This window comes from Mus pahari, chromosome 5 (genome assembly GCF_900095145.1).
Source record: "Mus pahari chromosome 5, PAHARI_EIJ_v1.1, whole genome shotgun sequence".
In the NCBI taxonomy this organism is placed as follows: domain Eukaryota; kingdom Metazoa; phylum Chordata; class Mammalia; order Rodentia; family Muridae; genus Mus; species Mus pahari.
The window spans coordinates 72561612-72585933 of NC_034594.1; the positions used below are offsets into that span (position 1 = coordinate 72561612).

The 24322-nt window shown below is 33.1% G+C and overlaps 1 protein-coding gene across 1 annotated transcript in view; it reads right to left on the minus strand.

Moving 5' to 3' along the window:
* Window positions 1–24322, minus strand: part of St8sia4 (ST8 alpha-N-acetyl-neuraminide alpha-2,8-sialyltransferase 4) — an 82314-nt gene that overhangs the window by 19225 nt on the left and 38767 nt on the right. The window contains exon 4 of the mRNA XM_021198500.2: window positions 22149–22442. Coding sequence (XP_021054159.1) covers window positions 22149–22442 — 294 coding nt within the window. The remainder of the gene's footprint in view (window positions 1–22148; window positions 22443–24322) is intronic.

Here is a 24322-nt window from a genome sequence, read left to right on the forward strand (position 1 = left end):
GAGAGAGAGAGAGAGAGAGAGAGAGAGAGAGAGAGAGAGAGAGAGAAGGAACCTAAGACACAGTCCTAGATGCTAGATGATTACTGTGGCTACAACTGAAAAAACATGAGCCCACTGTCACCCATAGAAAATAATTCCCTTAGTCTTGTGTCTCTTGTATAATACCAACTGGGACCACATAAGCCAACCACCTTACTAACTGTAATTGGTCAGTGGATCATAAGTTACTGAGTGTTAACACAAGGGCCATTTCTCTCCACTCTTCAGAGTTCCTCTTTGTGCCAGGCATGCAGCGTTTAGGCCACTTACTCAGAGTACCTGCAAGAAAGATCTCTGCTATTCCTCACTGGCAGTGTGATTCAATGCCCTACTTTTCTTTAATAAGACCCGAAATGATAGTATATCTTTGAGGATTTCTCTAAAAGTTGTTCTTACCAAAACCAAATATTTTAGTGTTAGCTGTAAAAATATGTTGAATTTAGATTTCTAAGCAAACGTTTGAAAAAATATTCTCTCAAGCAAAAGTCCTAAATTCCATCACTTACAGGATTCTAGAGGTCTTGAGCCATTTCACTTGGACAAATACAAACTTGACTTCTTGAGATTTTAGGTACATGGGTTACAGAATTAGTCAGGTAGACCAAGAGATTGCAAATGTGCATGGCTGATTCATTGCCTACAACTGTACTTTCCTATCTAGAGAAACCTGACTTTACTGTCTATTGGCAGAAGTTTCAGAGCAGAGGTAGAGTTCTTAATGAGAGTTTCTCATCAGGAAATTGGGGAAAGTTTCAATTGGCTTAATTGTAATAGGGTAGGAGCAAAGCCCTGCCATAGATTCCTAAACAAATATAAATATTGTTGCAGATAGAATTTAGACACAAAGCAGAATAAAGATTTTGAAAACTGGATAGCCATTTGTAGATACAGGATACTTCCACACTGTGTCTTTGTCTATGTCATCTGACTAATGTCTTCCACACAAGCATCTCTGTTCTACACACTTAGTCTCACTCCAATGCTATGCACTGACATCTGGCAAATCTTTCAAAGGTCTCAAAACCTTGCGGAGCCCAGGAAGATCTTCGTGAATGGGAAACTGATCTTCAACCATCTTCCTCCTCATTTAAAACAATTTTGTTTAAGCTTGACATTCTAGCTTTTGCATTGCCCCTCCCACATAGATTATAAACATAAACTCAATCATTTCCCTAATATAAACACATGTATTGTCAATTCTTCCCTTGGCTCTGCCCAACTAAATGTGTCAAAATTACTCATCAGATATTCCCTTCATTGAATTCTATTTTAGCATAATAATGAAAACACGGAAAAACAAAGATGGATAGCAGTGAAACATCTATAATGGAAGAATAAAAATTCATAAGTGAGTTAGAAAGTAGACAATGATTTCTTAACCCTTAAAGTCCTCGAAATGCTAGTATATCCTTTAGAATGGCCACATTTCTACCTAAGTATCCTTTTCTTCTTTAAGGAGACCTGGCATTTCTAAAGCACAGATCGATAAGATGAAGCTACAGCATCTTTTTATTTATTATTGGTTTCATATTACTGAGAGCATAGTTATGATATTTTTCCAGGTGTCAGCCACAGATATACAACACTGAAGTAAATGTTTCTATGGTCCAAGTTTGAAATGCAGTTCTGCCATTCCTAAAATTATTATAATAAAACCATCCTCAGAGGATAATACATCAAAGGTATTAGATCTTAGCCTGGCCCACTATTTTGCAAGTGATGAGCACTATCTGGCTAATGGTGTTGAAAACCCAAAATCATCTGTTGTGCCAGTGTTTTCAAGGTATCTACGTTGACTCTTCATTCCATTATCTTTGTAATTAGAATGATATTTATTTTATAAATTGTTATGATGACTAAGTTTGTTACAGTGTTGTTAATACTACTGGAAAGAGAGTTAGCATGGAGCTGAGTATGTTTGTCCACATCTGTAATCTCAGCATTTCAGAGCCCAAGGCAAGAAGAAAGAGAACCTGAAATCAAGCTGTACTACACAGAAAGACCCTGGATAAAAGAAACCAAAAATGTGATGCAACAGCTCAGTATAGCAACATTCATACTGATGTCCTTCAACATCTGTATTGTAGGTGTCTCTAGGTGTACAAGGGGATGCATAAGAACACAAATATGACAAACACATACATGGACAAGCAAATAATAACTAAAAGACAAGAGGATCAATTTTACAGATAATTCAACACATTATCATACCTAAATTAGCTGACCATTACATGTTTTCTAATATAACTATTGTTGATTTTGTTTATCGAGGTCATCACTAGATGCAATGTTTTAATAGCAGCTTATAAAAGTAAGGCATGAGGATAGATTGCATCTTAACATTTAAATTTATAGTTTTCCAAAATAAATCTGTATAGATGTTGTTATTGTATTTAGTATTCACTGAAAATTTTCATTAGAAGTTATCACTAAAACTTATTGCTGAATTAGCCTTGACAAAACATTCAGCCAATAGAGGCACTACCTCAGGAGTCTGTCGACCTGAACTGAATGATCAAACGCCACACCCAAGAGGAAAAGGGGAATCAACTTTATGAAGTTCTCCTTGGATCTTGACATGTGTGCTAAGGACACATATCCAACAATAATAAACATATTTAATTTTAAAAATATTAATGACTTGCCACAGAACTTTTAGTAACAATATTCTTTTTATCTCCCTGAATTAGTTTTGCAATTACTTTTGTTTTCACTTTTCTATATGTCAACCACTTCATTTTGAGGCTCTGTATTTGCCATGCACTCTTCTGGAAAATAAACAAAGAACAGAACTTGTATCCAGTGCTACCTGATTTCTGTAAGCTGTCAGCCACGTACAGAGAAAGGATTTTGTTGAGTGTTTATATATGCCCATCACAACACCTCTCAGAACGTAACAAGAAAAACACTGGGATTACAACGTAAGAAATAAAGCACTTTTTCATGCTATCCACTTTCTTGTCTTGGGCCTTCATTCTTGGTTCTGGCCCTGAGCTCTTCTCCTCTGAACAGGGGACGCATAAAACCAATTTGTTATAACACAATAATGACAAATGCCTGTTCCATGTTTGAATCACAGTCCTAGTCATGTGCACAGGTGGCGTTTTGCCATTTCTAGTCATCCTGATCCATCCTCACCCCATTCTCCTCCAGTTTTTCTCCTCTGCTTCATTTCCCACTGCAGCTGAAGTCCAATCTAGCTAATTTGGCCCTAGAAAGTCGTGTTTGATCACAACCCAGGAGGGCCCAAATATTTAAAGAATTTGCTCCATGCAACTCTTGGTTTAAATTGTTCTCCTTATGTTTTTGAGCACTATGGAACAGATAAAATAATGTAGGTAAAAGTGTGATTAGAATGTGCTATAACCATGTATAAAATTGCCAAAAATTAATATAATTAAACCACCAAAAACATGGACATGTTATTACATCACTTGTAAAGAAGACAGGATATATATATATATATATATATATATATATATATATATATATATATGTTACTGATGATAGAAAAGATTGTTTGAATAAAATTAAATATTCATAATAAGAAAATTGCACATGAAGAAACAATGTATTTATGTAAAAATATTTTACTCTATTGCCAGGATCCAGTATTAAAACTATATTTCAAAACATTGACTCTGTCAAGTACTTTGATGAACTCCAGGACATTTTCCTGTGAATTCTACAGAGGATCTTGGTTAATTTAAATATTCAAATATTGTAGTACAGTGTAAATAGATATGGAATGCAAACAAATAATTAAAAGTTTTGTGCTTATTCACACTTAATGCAGGAGTTTGACAAAAAAAAATATTTTATAGTTTAGGTTTCATCTATTTTTTTGTTGTTGTTAATTCTCTATGACCCAGTGTTTACTTGGAGGGGCTGGTAATACGTCCCAGTCTTTACAGTTATCCCTAAAATATGAAGAGCGTTATCTAGGGCATATGCCCAAGGGAAGTCTTCCCAAAACCTACACAAAAGAAGATTGAAGATATTTCAGTATCACAGTTGCTTCCTATTGAAGATATTTCCGTATCACAGATGTTTCATTTTCAAACATACTTTAGACAACAGACACTGAAATAAAAATTACAAAGATTTCCTGTTTGCATCCATGACATGAAGGAAATGAATCTTATTTTCACAATTTTACAATCTTTTTCAGTTTTCTAAGTTTTGCACTAAAATATATTCTGAAATTCTAATTACTCAATAAACCCTTAACTAATCCTGCCCTGGTCTTTTCCTCCTATTTATGATTTTAATTGTTTAGATCTAGATCAACAATGATTTGTAAACCATCACCCAGTAAATATTTTTATAGGATCCAGTTACCAGATAAAGTCATTTATTTTTAAAAAAATAAAAGTACAGACGTGATCGTGTTATCTCTAGCTCAAAACTCTTAAGAGTTAGTTATTCATTTTTAATAAGAGTGATGTACTCTGATTAGTAAATGGAAATTTTACAGCAGATGAACTTGTAGGATGTTATCATTATTCTTCTCAAATCTGTAAACGTTCCAATGCTTTTCTTCCTCCTCACCCACATGTCAACACCCATTCACTCTGTCATCTTGTATTAGGAAATTACAACCTGCTCTTTAGGGTCTTAAATGTCACCTTTTAATGAAAAACTATTGATTTGCCCTAATGAAACTAATTTTTTCCCTTCAGATCATGTTGTATTTAGCTATGTACCTTATTCTTAAGCAGGTTTCAGATTTGTACTGTGAATTCAAAGTGACTAATATAAAACCTTTGCACCTTACCACATATGTGTACTGAATAGTCTCTGTTTTTGTAAAATTTTATGTTATTAATCGTTTATGCAGCACTAGACTTTATTTCCCTGGTCTCTAGCACACATCCTTGCATACAGAAGACCAAGATGCTAAAGTCAATTAAATTCCTAGTTTTGTTGCTGATTTCTGATTTGTGATGAATGACACACAGGATTTTACTGATTCTCTTTTTGCTGATTTATTTCAACTATTAAAAGTTGATATCTATCATAATTTTAAATACCATATTGAGGTAGAAAAGAAAACCTAGTATAATGAATTAATTTTGTACTTTAATGCCTTTCTAGTACTTTCATACTGGAAATTATGACAGCTAGCAATATCTGGTATTATGCTACTAAATTATTACAGGTTATTAATTAAAACATGCCAATATAAGTTAATATGTATTAGTAGATAGCATATTATTAAGAATATAAATATTACTTTCCTTGAGTTTTCTTGTGTTCCTAGTCACTTGCTCACAGAACTATTAGAAAAGCTTTTAATATTTTTTAAATATTCAAATCAACGTGGTCACTTGAAATTTGAAAACAGCGAAGTCTGTCAAGTTAAATGTTGAACAATCAACTTGCTTCAGTATAGCTCTATTGCTGGTAGTTGACGTTAGTTTTTCACTAATGCATGTTAAGAAATTTCTTATAGAAAGTTGTGTCTATCACTCATTTTAAAGGTTAATGCTGAATTTCAAGATGGAGTCAAGATGATAGAAAGTGATTGACAATTAAGATGTCAAAGATAACCTGTGGCAGTATAGTCACATCATGGCTTCCCAAAGATTACATAGTCATTGTATCTACCAAGCTTAAGCTAGATGTATCTATTTGGAAAACATACTAGGCCTATGTATCTACTATTTGCATTCACCAGAGTAGAAAGAGAAACATAAGCTGTATTCAGTCCCAATTGAGATAGTTATAGAAGCAGAAAGTAAAAACAAACACAGATATCCATACTTCTTTCTGAAATCAAGGAAGAACAACAGATCTCATCCCTGGGCCTTCCATATGTTTTCCAACCAAAATCCCTTTTATTTATTTCAATAGATGATTAGAAATAAGCCATTGGACTTACTGAATCTTTTTAAATGACATTTTAATTTGAGCTAGGCCTTCTTTAGCAGTCAGAAATTCTTCCAAGTAACTTAGCATCTAATGCAAATGCTGATCTCTGCAAGCCCTTGTTGTAGGGACTCTTAATAACCACATCCTAGGAATCTGAAGACTGATGGAAAGAAGTAGTAGACTTTAAGCCATAGAGCTAGGAAAATAAAGGAACTTGATCCCAAGTCTGTGCCCCAAACAGCTGTGGAACATTTCATGAATCTTAATAGAGCCACATTGTTTTAGGTGTATTATATTATTTCCAAAATCAATATTTAATTCTTAAAATATAAGATGTGACATTCTGGGATTACTTATGAAATATATTGATAAACTCATATACAAATTACTGATAAAATAAAGGTAGCAATAGATATGCTTCTAAAAACCTAAAATAATGAAGTGTTTCCAAAATAAAATTGGAAAAAAGTTAACGTATTTTCAGTTAAACAAATACTTTTCCTTATTAAGTGTAGTCTGGACTTTTAGTAAATTATCACATTTCTAAGATAAATATCAAATCTGATATTTATATACTAAAATAGCCCAATCAAAATTTCTTTTTTGCATCTTCAAGGGGAATAAATAATAATTTTAAATAAAAATAATTTAAGCTATTAGTTTGAAATATATATAATTAGAACATCTAACAAGGTGTCATCATTTCTAAATTGCATTTTTACTTATATTTGACAGTGTACACTTCTATTCTGAAAAAAATCTGTGAGAGTAAATTGCTACTGGTGCATGGAGTTATTAAAGGGAAAATTTTTTGGAGATTCTCTTTGCAAGTTACAAGTGAAAATAGCCCACTCTTCTCAGTATCAACTGTTAACTTTGCTCATAGGAGCAGAGCCTTTGGAATTTTCTCATTATTGATCACACACGCACACACACACACACACACACACACACACACACACACACAATGACCTAAGAGAAATCAAGATTCAGAGTTTTAATTCCACTAGCCACTTAGATGATAAGAGGAATAAGTAGAGAACGACTTTGCAAAGAAGAGTCAGATATAGAAAGAGGGAGACAGAGGAGGAAGATAAAAATCAGATATGGGCATTAATCTTGCTGCTTCATTTTATATATCATATTCTTTATAAAAAATTTTCTAGAAAATGCAACAAAATATTAGACTAGTTTACACCTTATACTTGCTCTCACAAATCTGTTCTAAATTCTGCTTCCTAGACAAATGCAGAACACCAGCATGTAGACTCTCACTCATAAGTCTAAAATGCTTTGCATGTAAGGGTTGTGGGGGTCCAGTTTCCAGAACCATGAGGATGAGCTTAATACATGGTAAATGAAACAGCCAACATTATTGTTAGCATATCCATGGAAAAATCATAGTTTGGAAAAATCAAGCAATTTTTTTTTTTTTTTTTGCTTTAGGTTTGATAATAACAAAGTTAAGAGGGAGTGGAAGTCATTGTAGGAGCTAGAGAATTGAGGGGAGAAATTAAGCAATGTAGCATATTAATGGATAAAATTCTCCCAAATACTACATTAAACAGATGATAAAATATGGATGAAGAGCAAAGAAAATAGAGTAATGGTGAGCTATGTTTTATTTTAAATATTAGAGGGATCAATTTGATTCAAGCTCATTTGCATTGTGAATAATTTCATTGTAGAATGAGAAAAAAAATGTTATTTACAATATAACTCGAAGGATCCATAAGCAGATGAGAGTCATAACACAACAATAAAACTGTTTCCTCTTAAAACTGTTCAGCATCTGCACTGGGCACAAATATCACTACCTTCTAAAAATTTATCTTATAAAATTAGTATTAGAGATCTTAAATTTAAAATAGAATATTTACTAATATGAATAAAATAGAATATATGCTAATATTATAAAACTGTAATATCTGTATGCAATATATAAATGTATGCACAAGTGAGAGTTACTATATGTAATAGATAGTTGTCATATTTTTATGTAATATCATTCATTAAAAATTATACTTCTTTGTATAGAAATATATCAGATTGTTTTCCTTCCAACATGCTTAGGTCTAATTAAAGAAAACAATAATTTTATTTTCTAAGGGAATCTTGTACCATATCCACTACTATATTTGATTTCAGGATAAGTTCTTAAGAACTTAAAAATTTTAAATTGTGTAGGTAAATTTGCATCTTATGAAGGCTGATGATGTCACAACAATCATGTTTCTAGAGCAAAATCAAAAAACATATCAAAAATCATTTCAAGTATGTATAATATAATAATTAAAATGTCTGAAATATATATTTAAGTATAATGATGAATCCTTAAGATTTTATAGATTATAAAATAGTAAAATATGGATAATAGGATTAGAAGAAACAACATAAAATATAAAAGCTAACCAAGAGCATGTACCTAGGCCAAATACACTAGCAGAGGAGACAATTTAAGTTCTTCTCCTTTAGTCAATAATACTTAAAGACTCCTTTTTAAGGATTAGTATATAAATTTTTCTTTATGCATCTTATATTTGATTAGCATAATAAACCAAAGACAAGGATTAAATAAAAGTGACAGACTTTTCATTCCCAGAAATCAGTTGGCCAGGGCTTTTCTGCTAGCCAATCTGAGTTATGACGTAATAAAAATTCTAATAAGTGAAAAAGATATATCTGATAGTGTGCCAAGCATTAGAAGTACTCTATTCATAACAATACATTCATTTGCACTTCACCAACCCCATTCAAGACTCTCCTTGACACAGATCTATTCTAGTCCTGGTACTTGTCCTCAATCATTCACAAAGCAGCTGTCCATTTTTCTGGAAATTTGCAAACTATTTTGTATTTAATGTAAATCAGACATGCTAGGAGTAATGGCAGTATGAATGAACTAATATTATAAGTCTAGATTTTTCTTTTACTCCAATGAGCTCATTGGCAAATATCACTGTCGCTTGTTGCCTCAATGAAAATTCCATTGATGATGCTGATGCTACTCAACTTTCTGTAACCCATTAAAATCATGCTTTCTACATTTGTGTCAAAATAGGTGTAGAGTAGACAAAGATAGTGTATTTCTATACTTAGTAATTATCTAGCCATCCCAAGGATTATGTGATGCCATTAAACAAAAAGTAAGATTCCCCCCAAAATACAGAGTAAGTGAATGCATGCTTACAGAACTTGGAAATACAGAGACCTGTATAAGTGATTCATCTGGAATAAAGACAGACCAGGAAGGTGCATATGCCAATATGTAAAACATTGTATTTTAACTCTGCCTCTTTCTGTCATGAAGATATTTTGATTTTATTAGAGTAACTAGAAACTGACATTTCTATTTAAAACTATGGAAACCTCTAATGTCAATTAATTCATTTAAAAATACCTGTGTTGTTAAGTATGTTAGCAGACTGAAATTAAAATGTGAATGATTGATATGTTACTCTTGTTCTGTAAGTAGAAAAAGGACCCAAATGTGAGCAGAGGGCTTCTGGGGAATCAATCAGGGAGATTATTGACAATCAATACTATATACTTTAAATTGCTACCAACTAAATATATACATTGAGTAGATGTTGAATAATAACATATTTAAAGTCTTTATTAATCATGAATAATACCTAGACATTTCTTTGATTGTTCAAGTGCAAACACCATTTTCTTATACAGCTGGATTACTGACGAGAACAAAAAGCATTCCAATTAAGCACTGAGCTAAAAGGCACATCGCTGCAAGTATTTTCTTAGAGACTTGCAATCGAACTTAGGTTAATACAATTTAAAAATAAAGATTACTTTTGGTATTGCTGAAATTGAGCTCAAAGTTACCAACTTAGAAACTCAGATTGAGGGTGCTTAGGATACATTCTCTAGATACTTCCTCAACTATGTCATCATGAATATTTGTTTCTGACATAATTCTATATATTTACAAGAGAAAACAAATTAGCCACTATGTTATTTCAACAAATAAAAAAAAATCTGTGATATTTTTTCTTAAACTATGTCATAATTAAACTTCCTAGACACAAAATCAATCAATAAAACCATTAAAATAATGCTAAGGTATATTTCATATGCAAATAAAATAATTTTGATTGATTTACAAAGTGTAAGAATGGCTATTTAGTTATTATATAAAATGTATTTTCTCTCTGACCAAATAAACATTGTAAGCTTCTTACTTTGTCTTAATTTCATTTACAGAAAATTATTTCCGAGGGTGGGTTGAGTTCCATGAATAGCACAGTACACTATCCATCAGTTCTCCAAAAGAGAGCTTGATTTTGCTCTGCAGACGTCAGCTGAATGTCTAAGCAGATAAATGAACTTGGATTTAATGAAATGCTTTGGAACACAGTGATCAAAATTGTGCTATTTCTTTTTTTTGTTGGAAAAAAATAACCATTCAAATTCTATTTTTGAATTATTTGAAAGTTCTCTATATATTCATCAGCTGTGCATAGGGTATTGATATATTTACAAAGCAGTGATATATTAATATTTTAAACATATCTATATTTTAAAAGTATCCATCCCTTATCCTGAACTTTTTTTCCACATTTTATATTGACTCTTAGTAATAACAACTCATGTAACTACTAAAATAAACTATTATCTTTGAATGCTCTCAGATGTTTCAAGCATTTATACATTTTCTCAGCTTATTTAACATTTCAATACATTTTATACTTGTTTTTCTGAGAACAGTGGTTACTACAGGGTCCTTATAATGTAAGTCTGAGGTACATGATATGTGATTAATTCTTGAGTTTTCTTAAGGTAAATGATGGGGGAATTTGGAATATTGCAGAACTAGTTTCCAATGTCTGATTATAACAAATAACAAGCTATGTAAATGTTCCCTAATAACATCAACAACCAGCTTAGGAAGTCCCATCTTAAAAGGTCGAGATAATTCAAATGGTAGCGAAATTCCCCCAAGCAACTTACGTTGCTTAGTCATGTCCATCATGCCTATTGAATGTAAATGCATCCTAATTCAAACTACTGGGGAGGATTCTGGACGCCAGCATCATACACTCCCAGCTCTGGGTGGCATCAACGTGTAACAAATTTTTGTCTAAATAAATGCCTTTTCTATTCAGCTCTATTGGAAACTCTCAGAACACTGTGATCCCTGTATTTCTTCAGGATGTAAAACCCTAATCTTCATCAATGATCTCATTGTACAGATCCCAGAGAATACAATAAGGGAAAATAGTTTGTTTAATTTTCCTCTTTACAATGGCTTTTGCGTGTTCTATTCTGTAAGCACCGCTCCCCTGGCAAGGACAGCATGCCTCCTCATTATCAGACTCTGTCATAGTGAGCACTCCAAGGACGCATTTCCTGTGTAAACAACGTTAAATGAGAAAACCAGAAAAGGGAAATGCCAAACCCACCATATATCACAGTCGAGAGAGAAGTGGAATTCATAAATCTACCTTAGTCATGTATTTTTATTTACAAGTATTTCAATACAAGTATTTCAAAAATGTTCTTCTTCAGTAGTTGTTTTCTTTTGTTTTGTTTTGTTTTGTTTTGTTTGTGTGTGCCTGTGTGTGTTTGTTTTTGGTTTTTTGGGTTTTTTGTTTGTTTGTTTTTTATCTTCTTTTTCTTTATTTATTTTTTTTCTTATTACACCTTGAAGCATAAGCTTGAGGGTGTATCATTAAATACCTTCTATTGTAGACATTCTAGTACATGAGGAATTTTAGTATTCAGTATACTTTATACTAAATTCAGAAGGGCTAGTATTGAGTGCACTGTTATGACACAGCATCAGAATTGGAATTACTGCAAATGCTGGTCTGTACTGCTATGTGACCTTTAATCCTCTTTGGAATCTCCACTGTGACTCTCTGACCAGTGAGAGCTCACATATCCCAAAGGATGTAACTCAAGTCCTTGCCAAGTCCCTTATGCTAGCAGTCCCAAATTACCTTCCCCACTCCTTGCATAAACAGCTGCTCTGTCAATCTGAGAATTCTGTCACTTGTGAAAGCACATAAATTTGTTGTCCTCCTTGAAGCTTCAAACCAGTCACAGCTCCTGGCCAAAGAAGCTATCTATGTTTTTCTTGTGAAGAAATGGCCATGCTATGTAGAGGGTGTACCCTTTTATAATATAGGAATGTTTGGGAATCAAATATTTTTACCACTGCAGGAAATCTTCTTAAAGAAAAAATATTATTCTTCACTTTGTACATGATAAATACTTTCTAGAAACAGAGCTATATCAAATATTTACTGTAAAATAAGTATCTTAGCAACATTTTTGATACAGGCATAATTTTTCAGAAAAGAAAGAAAGAAAAACATTAGTCATCTTAGTATTTATAAAATGTGAGCAGTGCAGATCTTTTCTTACATGATGGGCTAGGCGGCAATGGGATACATCAATAAACTCCCTAAATTTATAAAAGAAGGTTACTCTTCACAAATAGAATTTAATGACAAAGATATTTTCCTCAAATATTAATGAATTCTGTATAATGGTTTCAAGCTTAGCTAAGAAACATATTTCAGATGCAAAATCAATGTTCAGTGTGCAAATATTTTATATGTGACGAGATTTCAGTGACCTTATGAACTCTATTGAGAGTAATAAGATCTTCAATGCAATGAAGAGTTAAATCAGAACTTACATGCAATAGATCATTTCACTTTAAATAAAATAAATTTGAGAAAAGAAAAACACATTTTCTATTAAACCAAACTTTGAAAGTGTTAATAATGTTGCATTGGTTCTCCTGTTCCAAATGTGGAACTATAACTAGTAACCATTTAATAATTGTAGCTATTCACTTTGCAGTTTGTACAAGTATTCAATATTTTGAATCTCTAATAAGACAATTTGAGTTTAAACTCAATTCTTGATATTAATATTTAAATAGTTCTGTCATGTTGTCATAAGTGTTATTGATATTTACTGAACTAAATAAGAAGTTATCAATGAACATGGCAAACTGAATGGAAAAAATCCCAGGAGGCCTGAACTCTACACAAAGAACTACAGGCAACTGAGTAAGGTTGGAGACAGGATAGGGGGGCTCTCTCATGGGTAGAGCACACTTAATCATTATCCATTTAAAATGATTGTCCCTGTAAACATATAGGTAACCTTATATGGACTCAATATGTTTTCTTATGAATATATGTATGTACAAGTACACTATTACATTGATGAGAGGAAGAGGCAATGGATTTTAGAGAATGCAGAGAAGGATACTTGGGAGGGTTTGAAGGAAGAAAAGGGAAGGGACAAACAGGATTGAAAAACAATCTCAAAAACAAACGAAAGAAAAAAAAAACTGTCATAAAGTCAAAGGAACCATTGTCCACAGAACTGATTAAAGAGACTCTGTATGCGGCATATCCTGACAAATTCTTCCTTATTCTGTGACATAGCCCTTTCCACCTTTCTGTTCTGCAGAAGAGTGAGCGGATCCCAGTGCTGATGTTAAAGAATAGTATTTCTCTACAGGAGTGTGCTGCAAGCAACATAATCTGCTTTCACTATGGAAGCAATCTGATCCTGACAATGAAAATCTAAACTGTCTGAAACAAAAGCAGGAAGCCTTGGTAAGAACTGACCAGCAGGGCGGGACCGTCCTCCCAGACCTTACATCTTCCGCCATTTGACTCACCCACAAGGCCATTCTGGGACTACTTGGAGGACAGAAGTAAGACAGAGTTTTGACTTTGTAACTGACAGTTTAGGGCACTAACATTTGACTGATACTGTCATCAAAAATAAAATTCTTAACAAAGGGATATAATTAATCAGTATTACTGCTGTGTTGAGACCTGTGAAAGCAATATGTGCCAAGTGTTTGCTTATTTTCTTAGAACAGGAGAGTGATTTATTACTCATGTGCTTCTGGAATAGAATCCCACCTCAATGCCTTTGAAACAGTTGTCTGCAGTTGGACATTGTCGAAATTGTTGCCAGGAATGGGATTCTGAAGAGCCAGGACTTCCATATACTTTCAATGTCTTACACTCAAACCACACAAACACATCCAAAACACCTTTGCAATTATTTTCTTTTTACCCCAACTTAATGAGTCTCTACTATGGATCTTTTGTAAGTAATTTACATTTCACAACTCATAAATATGAAGTTTAGGTAGTAATTCTATAATTGAAACTAAAAGCATTCCAAGCACTCTCTCACTGAACCACCTGCTAAACTAATGCTACTTTTAAAAGACTAGTTGGATGCTTGACCCATAATCCTTTTTAATGTACTTATGCAGCACGTCCTTATGTCCATCGCATACGATCATTAGATACATTTTGCTGTTTGCTTGAACCCCGTAACTGATAATTTAATGTGCATATGAATGATCCAAGGAAGCTAAACACCCACTTTCTTACATATAAATTAGACTAGCTGTGCAGATTAATTCATTGTTCCATCTACACATTATTGTTCCTCCTTCTTCCCAAGAGTTTAGAGAAACAAGGGAGTTTCTGGGGTTGTTTGTAAACTTTACCATTATTAGAAAAGTGACTTGTACAAGTAGAGGGATGGCTTGGTTTTCTTTCTAAAGACAGAGAAAGAAAGGGCTTGAAGTAAGATGAGTGAGGAGATGGGAAGGATCTTGAAGACATTATGGATAAAAAAACTATGATTGCAATATACTTATGAAAAACATTCTTTTCCATAAGAAAAGAAGAAAACGAGTGAAAAACAGTAGGAAGATAGCATAAAGGCAAAATCACGTAATGAATATAATTTATGAACCAAAGTCATCTGTTTCCTGTAGCTCGTTCAAAATATATGGTATAACCTCTTCTCTGATTACTAAATTGCAGCCATGAAATTTGAGAAAAAAATTAAAGCAAGGCTTCATTTTGACTTTTCATTTGTGTGTGTGTGTGTGTGTGTGTGCGCTCGCGCGTGCGCACGTGCACGCGTGCACATGCATGCCTATGGGCACTTTTCAACATGTAAATACAAACTATTTTGGTGAAGTTTGATTTGTATTCTTGTATGTATGTTTTCAGGGCTAACGTTTTGGTATTGGATAGCTGTTTCTGCTCGTTACTGTTTCTCCTTCTCTCCATCTTCCTTAGAAACTTGTAGTTATTTGTCTGAGATTGGGAACTTATGACCTTGGCCTTTCCTTGTTAGTGCTTAATACTCTTATCATTGCCCAGGTCATGTTTAAGCATCATATTTGTGAGACTTCATGAGTAAAGTTTCTGTTATTCCTAGGAGATATTGCGAAGCCTCAATACATTCACTAACTTTTTAATCATAATTTGCTCTTAAATTTTATCACTGTATTACCATAGGAAGATAAGTTTTAATAAGCATCAATTTTACACCTGATTATATACTTGGACCAAACTGATCCATATCATATTTATTAATGGAATTATGACAGAGAATATGATATTTGGTTCTCATTATTTGAATATAACCCTTTGAGGGAAAGTTTTCCTCTTCTTTACTATAATTAAAACATAAATGATCTACTCACTTTTATTAGCTTTGTTCTATCCTCAATTGCTCTATAGACAACTCCCAGCCAAATTTCAAAGTGCTGATTGTATATAAGTTTGGCCTTTTTCAAGACAACATTCTTGTCTCTACCTGGATGCCACATATCCAATGAAACATATGTACAGACAACTTAAAGTTTCCTATTTGTATTTAGAGATACGTATCAATGAATCCCTGCTCTTATGAAAAGTAGAAACCCATTTTAATGACTTAAAATATAAAAAGGACAAGTATGCCTTGTTAGAAGAACATAGATAAACAGAACTCAAGCCAGTCCTGGGAAAGGACACACAGATAAAATATGTGTTCAGTGGAACTATTAAGCTGAGATTAACAAAGAGAACCCAAGCAGAGGGGCAAGGAATATCCAGGAAGTGGCTCAGAATATGCTCATGACAAAGATGTGCATTGACAGTTTCTCTCTATAAAAGTAAATTTTATGAGTAGATTTTTTTCCAAATAAAATATGATGTCTTATAGCCCCAGTGGGAAATGAGTAGGATTTAAAAAAAAAAAAAAAACATGTCATTCACAATTTGTTCACATTGACTCTACCCACTGTGGGTGTCTTTCCAGATATAAGATATCTATATTGTCATATTTCCTAGTGTAGTGTAAATTATGGCAGTTGCAAAGAAATAATATTGTGCCTAAAGTGCAACTAGATTAATTCATTAGGAAAGGTTGTTACTCATGTATGCATATTGAATATTCACAGAGAAATGGAGATATTTATCCATAGAAACTATCTTTAATTTAAACCACCTACTATCATTGCCTTGCTAATCAAAAAAATATTAAGCTATGGCACATGTATTATGAAGAAATATTATATCTATCCTCCTCCACAATGGTCAAAATGGAAGCCATATGGGAATGTTTAGGACAAGCTACAATTAAAACAAAGAAGACATTTTCAGAAATTACTTGGAGTGAATATTTTCCTTTTCCAAGTATTTATCCTTTCAGTGACTTTGAATTTATTTAATACTCCAAAACAATCTGTTTTGAATGACTAGAGTGAATTCTTCACTTGTACGTAGGAGATATTTCTGCCTATGCTCGATTGGACACTCTGCTGGGATCTGGCCTGATTCAAACTTCTGAAGTGATGCCACTTTTTCCAGAGAGATGTGCCTTATATTCACGTAGTATTTCATCAATCTTTGCACATGTTTATGCAGGCAGATTGCCACATCTGAAAGACAAACTCAATAACGGAAATGTGAAACAGGTGTCATTAGTAAAATTTGAAAATAAGTTTGATTATGTAAGGTATGTGGAAATTGTATTTGTTGTTACTGTTAAAACCTATAACTCTCATGGGTTCTAGTACAGTAAGTACTGTATCTTTTTTTTCTCCTTTGGTAATCTACAGCACAAGGATAACTTCTGTAGGGATATGGGGGCAGAGATGGTCTATGTTTTCTTTCTTCTAACTTAATTTTTATCTCCTACTTTAGCTAAGAACTACATTCCTGTGACATTTATAATGTAGTAATAGGATTTTTAAGAGTAGATGACAAAGGAATACATCAATTACCCTGTAAAATTCCTGAAAATGTTAAAATAAAACTGTCCTCTTCAACATAATTTTATATGCAGAAGCATGTAAAACAAGAAAGACCAATGCTTTTGACACAACTGTACATGAGTGAGAATATCATGTTCTATTCTGCATGAGAAAAATAAAAAAAAAGGCAATTGAAGTAACTAATATAAAAGAATATGTTTTAAACACAAGATGAAATGACCAGAAATAAGTTCATGTAAACAATTACAATAAAAAATATAATTATAAAGTGTGGGAGGAATTTTTGTTATATATCTGACATGGACAAAATGAATTTCTAAGAATGGGAAGATTTCAAGTTTGCATTTGAGTTTACAATGTATCATGACTAAGGGAATTTACTGAACATTGACACTATGTTTCATATCTGTTGTGATTTAGGTAGAATTTCTCATTTTTCATACTGTACATCCTTGTTGTATAGCACAATCTCTTCTAAATGAATATTCTACTACTTCAGCATTCCCAGTACTACTAAATTACGTAAAATAGAATTAACATATAAAATATATTAACATATTACTTACACTATAATGTGTTATTAAAGCTATACTTGTGGAAAGAATGTATATTTAATTTTAAAAAACATGTTTACTGCTTTTTAATACTTATGTTAGAAATAAATAGATATACTTTGTGAGTTGATTTTCTACATATTTATGTTTATACATAGAGATAAGAGCTTTTAAAACTTACTTTTATAGATATCCTCAAGAGGACTAAACTCAGGAACAACATATCTATCTGTCTAGCATCTCCCTGTTTATCTGTCTGTCTTTTATCACACACACACACACATATATATATATGTGTGTGTGTGTGTGTGTGTGTGTGTGTGTATAATATATATGTGTTTATATTAACTTCTAAGTGTGTATACATGCACAAGTTTGTATATATGTATGTGTGAATAAATACATCTCATTAACCATGGGAAAAACATTAAGTAGTTTAACTTAGTAATAGCTTTGAAGTGTATGAGCCATCCTTGTGAGGCAGGGACACTGAGAGCAACCCAAAATAGACTTTAAATAAAAATATTTATTCCTGGTCTACAGAGTGATTTCCAGGACAGCCAGGACTACGCAGAGAAACCCTGTCTCAAAAAACAAAACAAAAAAAATATTTATGAAAACTGTATACGGTTTCATAATTAAAAACAACAAAAAATTCAATTAGCCTTTTTAAGAGGCTAAAGACAAGGAATTCCTGAAAATATTTTAAAAGACTTAGCACAAAAGTGAGCATAAATTGACATTCTTACATATCCTGTATACAGAGATTTAGAGTTTACAATCAGCAAAATTTAGAGATCAAAGGAATCTAATTATTATTAATGTGGATGCTCATAGTTTGATTATTATAAATCTGATACTTAAAGTCATAAACAGTTTTATCCCAAAGCAGCAGGGCTGTGTTACATATTCCTTAAAAACAAAATTCCTAAAAAATTCTAAAATATTCTCTCTCTAAACAATCTTATTTGAAAATATGCACAATGACTCTAAGAGACATTAATTAAATTTTATCTTACCCTCCCCCACATGTTTATATAAACTTACATCTTTAAAATGCCATTGTGAGTTAACAAGTGATGATTAAGACTTTAAAATAAAAATTCTGTATTTAGTGAAATGTGAAAAACTACACAGTTGATTTTCCTTATTCCTGCCTAGTACTCTGACAGCCATTAGTTTTTAATTCAGATTTGCTCGTCTCTTAGATTATCCTTTCATTGTTTTCGCAAGAGTCTGTTATATTTTCCTCTGACTTTACTTCATATGACATTCAAAATCATCATACATTACAACAAATTCTCACCCTATCCTTGTGTTTGAATACTTTTTTTTGTTGTTGTTGTTGCGAGAAACAAAGCAAGAATTAAGTCAGTGTGTAAAGTTAGCAATTTCACTATTTTCATAGGATAAAGTTTAAATACTGAAATCTGACTGTGTGGTGATTTCCAAGTTATCCTCAGCTTCAGGAATCTTGAGGTCCTTTATCACGTACACATTTTTGTGTTGAATGACAGCACTCAGAAAAAAGCCTTCACACATCAGAGTCATAGTTATGTTCTAAAAATGTGTGCTTTGGCCCCTTGACCTTTCACCAATAGTTCAACCCAGTAAGCAACAGAGGATCTGAAACTATTTTGTTAAAGCTTTTTACCATGGGGTTTTCAGATTACTAAGCCAGTAGGACTTACTGCTCAGAAATAAGTAAGACTTAATAGGTGTTTTGAAGTTTGATCTTGTTAATTTCAGGCATGACATATTCTTTTATCAGTGATTTTCATTCTTGGCTTGCTAGTGTTTGTATTTTGCTATTCTTTTTCCAGGTTCTAGCTTCATAAAATTATGTTGAAATGATTCACTACCAGTAATATTAGTTTTATAATGCCATAAATGAATGAATTTGTTTTTGACATACCAAGTGTATAAGTTTCCATGCTATTTGAAAGGTGATTGGATACCCCAGAACTAGTTTATATGCATGCCATCTTCCGGAAGTCAATCTTTTACCTTACAGGAGGATACCCAATTATATGAAGAAGAACACAGTGACACACCTTCCAGGAAAGTCAAGAAGCACACGAGTCAACAGGATAAGACATGGTCATCACAATTTAACATGTCACACTCTGTATTTACAAGTTTTATCTTAAAGTCCTTTGGATTGTAACACTCACTAATTATTAAGTTACTTTTCAAAGTCATTATGGTACTAAAGTAAATAAGATGAAACATAAAATATTTATAAGTGAAGTAAAAATAACTGGAATTTTTTTTACATTTGAACATTTGTACAAGGTTAAGCAGATGTGCTGGATTTCTTAGTTACAAGAAAGGTGCGGCAGAAGAATAACTTGGAAGACCCAGGAGTTACAGGCCAGTGTGGGAGATAGCAGATGGGTTTGAGCACACAAAGAAAACAAAGTTAACACATGAAACTATCCATAAATACTTTCATTAGTATTTTTAAGTACATGTGTTTCCAACTGGCTAGTAACTTCAACTGTGACTCCTCCTTCAGATTCTGCTTTTGCTATTGGATTAAAAAAATATTAGTCAGATATTAGTGATAATATTTTAACTTAATGGTTATATTAAAATTCCTTTATGCTTTCTTGAATCAGGGAGTTGAGTATATGCTTTTTAGCCCCAATCATCTATCACTGGAGGATATGTATCTAAATTTAGAAGGAGACCTCTTTTTCAGAATAATATAATAAAATGAGTTTATAACAAAATATATTCTTATTCTACTCTTTGCTAACGATATGCCACACATTTAGAAATAAATGTTATTTTAGTTATAATCTAAGTGTGTGTGTGTGTGTGTGTGTGTGTGTGTGTGTGTGTGTGTGTGTGTATTTACTTCTAGGTGAATACAGTAGTGACTGTTGAACATGATCCAATCACGACAAATATAATTGTGAACAGAAAAGTATGGTGTATGGAAATCTTGAGGCTTAAACAGGAAATGGTGAACCTTTGCAGGGAAATATTAGAGTAAAGAAACAAAAATTAAAAATAAAATGAAAACCATTTGAACATGGTTTCTATATTTGAACATGGTTTCTATTATACAAAGGTTATTTTAACTCTGAATTTAGATGTTTTCTTCTTCTTTTAGAAATTCAATATGAACTAACCAGTACCCCCCAGAGCTTGTGTCTCTAGTTGAATATGTAGCTAGTAGGCCATCAATGGGAGGAGAGGTCCTTGGTCTTGCAAAGATTATATACCCTAGTACAGGGAAATGCCAGGGCCATGAAATGGGAGTGGGTGGGTTGGGGATCAGGACGGGGGGGAGGGTATAGGGGACTTTCGGGATAGCACTTGAAATGTAAATGAAGAAAATATCTAATAAAAAAAAAGAAAAAAAGAAATTCTATCACTATATTTATTTGTTATCCTAAACTTAGGATTGTTTTTGTTGTTGTTGTTTTCCATATCTACCATGTTCACCCTATATCTTTGTTTTTCTATGAGCAAATTAATTAAATTATTTGTTCAATTGAAAGATGTGTCATCTCAAATTCACAAATGTCATTGTACTTGATACAGAACAAAAGTGTCTTCCTCCCAGATATATCCCAACTTGATTTAGCAGCTTGCTTTTCAGTGCTTACAATGAACTATGTGCATACTCATGTCATTTCTCCATACTCTTCCCCTTTCTCCTTCCCCCTCCCTCCTCTCTTATCACTGTGTCTCTCAGCCTCCACCTCCCTCTCCTTCTCTGTTTCCCTTCCCCTCCATCCAAATTCTAAATTATTTGTCACTCCAGCCTGTCTTTTCTCCAGCTTTTTCCCATCTTTCATTTTATTAATCATTACAATTATTATCATGTTTTCAAATCGCAAACCTACCTTTGAAGCCTTGTGAGTGTGAGGGGGAAATTACACATCCCTAACCACAATGCTTGTTACAAGGTTACTGGAATGGCATATGCCCATGCATTCACCATCAAGGCCTGCACTGATTTCTTTTTTTTTTTTTATTATTTACAGTATGTGGTTATGTGGTACTTAAAGCACATTCCCAAGCCTACAGAAATATCTATCTTTGATCTATTTATTTAACATACTGTGTACGTAAGTACCCTTGGCCTTTTCGTCATCTCTCATACTTCAGTAATAGGTTATTCCTTATATGGTTTTAATTACAAAATATTATATTAAAAGGGAAATGGTACTTTGAGATGTACATCTCCTACTACTCGGATTCTTAGCTACAGATGGACCTATTTGATCATCAAACAAGGCTAGTGATTGCATGTCCATCACATTTCCTACCAGACACTTAGACTTTTGGTTGCAGCCTGTCATTCTAAATCATCAATTTTACTATGCATTCTTATTACCTTTTATTGCAGGAAAAACCCCAAATCAGTAGTCTGTTCACAAGCAGGCATGAATGTCAAATTCAGCAATCTGTTTTTCCAAAGTGGTTGAGCAGAAAGACTAAGTACATAAAATGCATATTTGAAAATATAGAACTCATTGTAATGAAAACGTTGTTTATTTCGGAGGATTTACCGGTGGTGTTGCTTTCCTTAGAGACACTCTTTAGTTACACGTTCTATTGTGTCAAGGACAGACTGGTCCTTTCCAGCCACTTACCCTCTGACTGCGTGAATAAGTCTAAGTGATGGATAGGCAGTCCGCACTTGCAGTTTGTTCTTAAGGATTAATGCATTAACCCACTCCACGTGCTTCTCTCCTCCTTTGACCATGAAGGCAGGAATCCAAAGGACGCTGTCATTCAGCATGGAGAGTCTATGCACAAATTTTTCTCTGTCACTCTCATTCCGAAAGCCTCCAAATGCTCTTTGCACAACTGATGGATTCATGGTAATAAAATCTGATTTAGTCCCCACATCAGCAGCGAACTCCACCACGGGAGCTAGATTGCACCTGAGGAAAAATTAATGGAAAAATGGAAAATAAATATGAAAAATTCACCCATAAAATGGCGTGCTCATGAAGAACAAGGAGCCATCAGGTTTTCATCAATAGGCAGCAGAAAAACAAAACAAAAACCAATCTCCCCAGTTAATCTGCCTAGTAAATTTACATGTAAAATAAGTAAACAAAACGTTAGAAATATTACTTTTAATAAAGATGTTAACTCCCAGTGGAGCTCCAATTATCTGTTATTTTCTGTTTGTCTTCACAACTCCATACATTAGCAGTTCATAATAAATGAATTTATAATGGTGAGTGCACACAGACTTTGTTGTTATGCAGCAGGAAATCTTAACCGTTTGTGGTATAAGTGAAGAAAACACAATGAACTTGCTGGTCATATCTGTCTTGTTTGCCAGGCTTGAGTCTTTTGAACATTCTTGGATGTTCCTGAATAATTTTGACCTTTTAATACTCTGAGATAAAGGAGATTATTTTTTGCAGTACTGTCCACAAATATATTTACAATTGCCTTCAGTAGGCCTATACATTGAACAAAATGAGAAAATGGAATTGATGTCATTAGCCTGCCTTTCAGAGACTTCCCTTGCTATTCCTCTGGATGCTGTAGAAAACTGCATCCCAGGGTCATCTGCATCCCTGTGTGCACATGGAGAAAAGGCAAAGAATCTGTGTTTCTGACTTTGACCATAGGATCATGATGCTATAAAAACATCCTATGCCTAATTTTATTCATGTGATATGATCTCATCTGTGTATTGGAAGGTAACTTTGGAAAGTTTCTTCAATATGTGCCCAACCCAACTGATTTGTGACTGTATTAACTCTTTCATATTAATCATGGATACTTGACTTGAGATACCTTTAAATACCCTTATTTTAGCTTCCTTGAATGTATGTTTTAATGGGTTTGTAAATAAAAATTTCTTCAAACAAGACTTAACTATCTTTAAAAGAAAAAGATATTTCAAATGCATTCAATCTACGCATTCATGAAAACAAACCTACACATTCATAAATAATATTTTCCCTCTTTTTATCAGTCTCTTATAAAAATAAATGTAGGGTTCTATAACTCCCTAGTTTTGGGAGATTCTTTATATTTCTTTTCCTGTGTATTTTGTTGCATTAATGAAATTTTCAAACAATTTTTTTTTTTTTTTTTTTTTCTTTTTCGAGACAGGGTTTCTCTGTGTAGCTCTGGTTGTCCTGGAACTCACTCTGTAGACCAGGCAGGCCTCGAACTCAGAAATCCGCCTGCCTCTGCCTCCCGAGTGCTGGGATTAAAGGCATGCGCCACCACGCCCGGCTCATTTTCAAACAATTTATACTTTAATTAAAGAAGAAAATGTGCGTACTATTGTAAAAATATCATCTTGTAAGTCCTTCCATATATCTCTTAAAATATATTTTTCATAGATCTCTAACAACTTTGTCTATAATAATAAATCTTTTCCACCTCATCATACTACTATGTAAAATCTTTATTATCCAGCATTAACTATTAAGAGGGAAAGAGAAAACAACTATTATTTGCATATTAGAAATTTAAGTTTATATTTTCATATATATCATTTTGCACACTATGTCATATAATAGACTATATCATATAATAGAGATGTTAGCTTTTCACTCCATGGCACTAATTGAGAGAATATAGCAATCATTTCCCTTATTTAAAAAGGCTGTAGGAATAGGATAGTCCTGAAAAGCTACTAAAACTCAAGTACTCAAACTCAAGCTAGTAGGAATTTGAAGGATGCCATACATAGGAACAGAAAATATAGTTCACTGACTTATCCTAATGTGAACAACTATGAAAAAGTACCCTGCCATGATATTCATGGAGTACTGAGCATCTGATTATT